Source organism: Camelina sativa, chromosome 11 (genome assembly GCF_000633955.1).
Source record: "Camelina sativa cultivar DH55 chromosome 11, Cs, whole genome shotgun sequence".
Lineage (NCBI taxonomy): Eukaryota > Viridiplantae > Streptophyta > Magnoliopsida > Brassicales > Brassicaceae > Camelina > Camelina sativa.
Genome location: NC_025695.1, coordinates 42,198,041 through 42,203,706, shown reverse-complemented (window position 1 = coordinate 42,203,706; position 5,666 = coordinate 42,198,041). Strand labels below are relative to the sequence as shown.

The 5,666-nt window shown below is 39.1% G+C and overlaps 3 protein-coding genes across 3 annotated transcripts in view; all 3 read left to right on the top strand.

Moving 5' to 3' along the window:
• LOC104725961 (trafficking protein particle complex II-specific subunit 130 homolog) overlaps positions 1 to 1,047 on the top strand; it is a 9,935-nt gene extending 8,888 nt beyond the window's left edge. Inside the window, exons 20-22 of the mRNA XM_010444715.2 lie at positions 4 to 297; positions 495 to 585; positions 688 to 1,047. Of these exons, the coding sequence (XP_010443017.1) occupies positions 4 to 297; positions 495 to 585; positions 688 to 866 (564 nt within the window). The 3' untranslated portion in view covers positions 867 to 1,047. The remainder of the gene's footprint in view (positions 1 to 3; positions 298 to 494; positions 586 to 687) is intronic.
• LOC104728882 lies at positions 2,475 to 3,569 on the top strand. Its single transcript, XM_010447806.1, has one exon. The coding sequence runs from the start codon at positions 2,475 to 2,477 to the stop codon at positions 3,567 to 3,569; it is 1,095 nt and encodes a 364-aa protein (XP_010446108.1).
• LOC109127580 overlaps positions 4,985 to 5,666 on the top strand; it is a 1,372-nt gene continuing 690 nt past the window's right edge. Inside the window, exon 1 of the mRNA XM_019232527.1 lies at positions 4,985 to 5,643. Coding sequence (XP_019088072.1) covers positions 4,985 to 5,643 — 659 coding nt within the window. The remainder of the gene's footprint in view (positions 5,644 to 5,666) is intronic.

The window sequence follows — 5,666 nt, the reverse complement described above, 5'->3', positions numbered from 1 at the left end:
AAGGATTTGCAACTACCAGAGAGCATTCTGAATATCAAATATGGAATCCATGGAGATAGAGCAGCTGGGGCACACAAGCCAGTGGATGCAGATAACTCTGGAACTGATACTGAAGGGAGAGATTTGGTGTTCAAGAGTGCTATTGTTTTGCAACGTCCAGTGCTTGATCCTTGCCTCACAGTTGGATTCCTTCCACTTTCTTCTGATGGGCTTAGGGTCGGGAAACTTATCACAATGCAGTGGAGAGTGGAAAGGCTTAAAGATCTCAAAGAAAGTGAAGCCGTAGAACAAGAACATGTAAGTGATATCCAGATCGAATTAGCTGATATAGCTTCCTATTTAAATAAAATATTACTTTTTCGTAAGAGTTTTGATTGCTCTCACCATCAATCACTATCATTTTCTAATTCACCAGAATTTCCCTTTAAATCGTTAGCTCTTTTTCTTTAAAATATCGGCATGTTCATCAACTATTGTTGTTATATTTACACAAGGATGAGGTGTTGTATGAAGTCAATGCAAATTCGGAGAACTGGATGATCGCTGGTAGGAAGAGAGGCCATGTCTCTCTCTCAGAGGAGCAAGGTAAGTAATAATTTCTTCTTCTTACTTGATTTAGTGCAAGAAACACTTTGCATCCAAGTGATGATATGTTACTTCTTTTGTCGTCTGGTAACAATATTACAGGTTCAAGAGTAGTAATCTCGATACTGTGTGTCCCGTTAGTAGCGGGTTATGTCCGTCCTCCTCAACTCGGGTTGCCAAACGTAGAAGAAGCAAATGTAAGCAGCAATCCACCGGGTCCTCACTTGGTATGCGTCTTGCCTCCACTTCTAAGTTCTTCCTACTGCATCCCTGTCAAGTAATTAATAGAAGCTCGCTCTTTTTATAAATGTTTTTTTTAAGAAAACATTGTTTCTATGTAATTTTATTGGTTTGCGATCATATAAGTATCAGAGAATTGAGTTCATGGGAATAGCAATGATAAGAGTGGTTTTTTCTTATATTTAAACCGTGTACACTGCATGCGGATTACTGAGTTTTGCTTATATTTTGATCAACAAGGCATTTAGTATTTAAAATATTCGGGCATCCATGTCCATGTGTATATGGATTTTTTTTTGTCTCGTGCTGTTATTATTCTCAATGTTTCCTATTCACATTACTAGCAGTTTGCACAATAGAAGATTTGCAGTTAAAGACAATTTGCCTATAAAAGGAGATGATCCGACAGTGTTCTATATTGTACTTAGCCACCATCACAACAGGAGCACTTTGATTTTCTTTGTACATTTCGTCCAAAAGCATAAATTAAAATAGGGTAGGACGTATTTATTTTCATGTTTCTTTTAGCGTAAGTGTGGCGAAGAGGACCAATTTCACAAGATAAAATAAGTGAGACCAGTGGTAGATAGACGCATGAGATAAGTTATTTTAGGCAGTACAAAAAAAACATTTACTTAAACCTGAATTTGGCTGACGTGGTAATAAACCTTTTATGTACAGTATATACTTAAGGTAATTCAAGTAGATTTGTTTCAATACTCCACAATATCAAAAAACTTGGTGGGCAAGGCCATTTCCTCTGTATTAACTAATGTAGGGTTTGTTTAGGTGGGGAAGAGTACCAAATTTTAAAATTAGGGTTTTTCATAATGTCTCTTCTTCTTAGCCGGCTACCGAAGCTCTGCCGTGGGAAACCTGGGTTGATAAGATACTCTCTTCTGATTCTGTCTAATGGTTTCTCAACTTCCTTGCGGCAAACGCCACCTTGTACCATCATCACCGCTGGTTATTGTGGAGAGGGTCTTAAAAATCTCGTGATTTGTAATGCTAATGGATTGTGCAGCGTTGATTTGGAAAAGAAGGTGCCTACGGAGCTAGTGGAGGAGAATGATGCAACTGTAACAATNCATGTCCATGTGTATATGGATTTTTTTTTGTCTCGTGCTGTTATTATTCTCAATGTTTCCTATTCACATTACTAGCAGTTTGCACAATAGAAGATTTGCAGTTAAAGACAATTTGCCTATAAAAGGAGATGATCCGACAGTGTTCTATATTGTACTTAGCCACCATCACAACAGGAGCACTTTGATTTTCTTTGTACATTTCGTCCAAAAGCATAAATTAAAATAGGGTAGTACGTATTTATTTTCATGTTTCTTTTAGCGTAAGTGTGGCGAAGAGGACCAATTTCACAAGATAAAATAAGTGAGACCAGTGGTAGATAGACGCATGAGATAAGTTATTTTAGGCAGTACAAAAAAAACATTTACTTAAACCTGAATTTGGCTGACGTGGTAATAAACCTTTTATGTACAGTATATACTTAAGGTAATTCAAGTAGATTTGTTTCAATACTCCACAATATCAAAAAACTTGGTGGGCAAGGCCATTTCCTCTGTATTAACTAATGTAGGGTTTGTTTAGGTGGGGAAGAGTACCAAATTTTAAAATTAGGGTTTTTCATAATGTCTCTTCTTCTTAGCCGGCTACCGAAGCTCTGCCGTGGGAAACCTGGGTTGATAAGATACTCTCTTCTGATTCTGTCTAATGGTTTCTCAACTTCCTTGCGGCAAACGCCACCTTGTACCATCATCACCGCTGGTTATTGTGGAGAGGGTCTTAAAAATCTCGTGATTTGTAATGCTAATGGATTGTGCAGCGTTGATTTGGAAAAGAAGGTGCCTACGGAGCTAGTGGAGGAGAATGATGCAACTGTAACAATAGGGGCATCTAATGGCTGGGTAGCTACCTTTAAGGACGGCGTGGTGCGTCTACAAGATGATTTAAACCCGTTTGCATCGGATATAAATCCTAAACGCATTCCCCTGCCTCCTCTTGTGACTCGGCCTGGTTGCCAAACCCAAGTTGTAACCAACGTAGCCATGTCCTCACCTTCTCCCGAGGATGAAGACTGTGTTGTGGCTGTCAAGTTCTTGGGACCTCAACTCAGCTTTTGCAGACCCGCTCAAAGTAAATCTGATTGGACCAACGTTAGAATCGAAAACCCCTGCTTCTTCCCCTCCCGTGTCATGTTTTCCAAGAGAGATGAGATGTTTTGCCTACTCGGTTCTGGAGGACACCTGATTGGATCATGGGATCTCGGTAAACACACGAACAAACCAAAGATTCAGAGGTTGCATTTTCAAAACCTTCCCGAGCTGACCAGGAGCAAGCAGGAGCGCTTGCATTCGTGTTGCACGAGCGAACACTTGGTGGAGTCACGATCCACTGGTGAAACGTTCTTGGTTAAGTTGTACAGGAAGGCCACCGCCAATGGTAGGGTGAAAATGAAAACGAGAGCTCTAATGGTGTTCAAGCTTGACGAAGAAGGAAACGCTATTTACACTCAAGACATAGGAGGTCTCTGCATTTTCATCTCAAAGTGTGAACCTTTTTGTGTCCCTGCTAGTTCCTTTCCGGGCATGTGCCCTAACAGCATCGAACTCTTGGATGTCGACGAAAGGGCCATTGTCAATCTTCATTATTCTTCATCTTCCATCAGAAGTGTAAATTATACGTCTGTGGCCCCTTATCATATTCCACCTCAAAATATAGTCTAGCTAGCTACTACTTTGAGAATTGAGTCCTGAATCCACAATTAAAAGCTTATCTTCACGAGTAGTTGGTGTAACAGATCATAGCTAAATCTATGTATGTGGCTTTTGTTGTTCCAGTTTTGAACTTTCTGAAATTCATAATATTGAATTTGCCCCTTCACTTTAAAAGTCGTTTTGTTGGTATTGGCTCGCTGAAGTTACATATCGTAATAAAATGATATGTTACATTGTTTATATACATGTCTACATATAAGCTTTAAACACAGAAAACAAGCTCTTATCAACTTCACCTATCGACTCTGCTAATACAACTAACTTAGTTTGATTTTTGTTCTTATGTCCATCTATAACTCTGCTAATGATATGTTTGTTCTCATGTATATGTCATCTCCAAAGTCGTCGTCCGCCATGGAAGGATCAAATGAAAGTGGTTCTGTTTGCAGAATGCTCTAGTGTAATTAAAGAATTAGTGAACAACACAGAAACTTAATTTATAGGGTCAAAGCGGAAGTATTGCTGATTAAAATATAGAGTCCCTTTACTGATACTCACACTACTATTTGGTCAAACATTTGGACCTTCCAAAGTAAATCAAAAGTCCTGATGATCAGAAGTATAAAAGCCTGTTCAAATAAAAGAATTAGAAGCAAAGAATGAGCAATACAGAAACTTAATTATAGGATCAAAACTAAAGGTAAATTGAGTAGAAAAAAGAGAAATAAAGAAAGTGAGTTAAAGCTTTAGTAAGTTTTGTTTCAATTTTACTCTACAAATAAATTCGTAACTGTTGAGTAAGTTAAAGAATTTGAATTGGATCAGTAAGATTTATATTAGCCACTTTTATTTTCTTAAGAAGGGTCAATATGACTGAGATATTTTGCTTTGTATTAGTTTTGGTCGAACACACTTAACTAATAGTGCCATTTACAGCTATTTATTATTTGCAAGGACTAAGATTTGGTTAAGTCTTGTCTTGTGCTATTTTATTTTCAATGTTCCCAAAAAAGAAAATAAAAACCGGTTTTACTTTCTGATATCCCTATTTGGGTTTGTGAATAAACCAAATCGAACGAACCAACTTTTTTGCTAAGGTTTTACTTCCGACTTATGGTTCGTTAATTCTCGCAGACCAAGACTAACTCTAAACCGACTACACTGAGTAAAATCACTAAACACACAAGTGAACAACGTGTACCAATAATAAACTACAAATGTATTAATCCTTCTTCCAAAAAGTTTTGCTGTTAGGTTCCATTTTTACTCCACCAAAATATCCAAAAAGATTGTGTGACTTAAAGTCTAAAACTTGGTGGGCAAGGGCATTCATTGTATTAATGGAGGGCTTTTGGTGCAAAATAATGAATATTAGGGTTTTGTTTTTAACTCTCTTGCTCTTCTTCACTAAGAACATCTTATTAATGGCTCTGCTTCTCACCCGGCTGTCCAAGCTCTGCCTTGGGAAACCTTCGTTAGTAAGATCCTCTCCTCTGCTTCTCTCTAATGGCTTCTCATCTTCTTTGCTGCAAACCCCTCCTTGTTCCATCGTCAACGCTTATCCTTGTGGAGCGGATCTCGGAAAACTCACCATTAGTAATGCTAATGACCGTGTCTGCACTCATTTGGAAAAGAAGGTGCCTATGGAGTTGATGGGGGAATTGGGAACGATAGGATCATCCAATGGCTGGGTAGCTACTCTGAAGGACGGCGTGGTTCGTCTCCAAGATGATCTTAACCCTTTTGCATCGGATACAGCCCCGAAACGCATTCCCCTGCCTCCTCTTGTAACTCTGCCTCGTTGTCAAACCCAAATCGTCACCAACGTGTCAATGTCTACACCTTCTCCTGAGGACGAAGATTGTGTCGTGGCTGTCAAGTTCTTGGGACCTCAGCTCAGCTTCTGTAGACCCGCTCAAAGTAACTCCGGGTGGACCAACATTAGAATCCCACACACCTGCTTCTTCTTCTCCCGAGTTATGTATTCCAAGAAAGATGATACGTTTCGCATTACCGGATCTGGAGGCCATATCATCGCATCATGGGACCCTCGCACACACAAGAACAAACCAAAGTTACAGAGGTTACGATTTCATAACCTCCCTG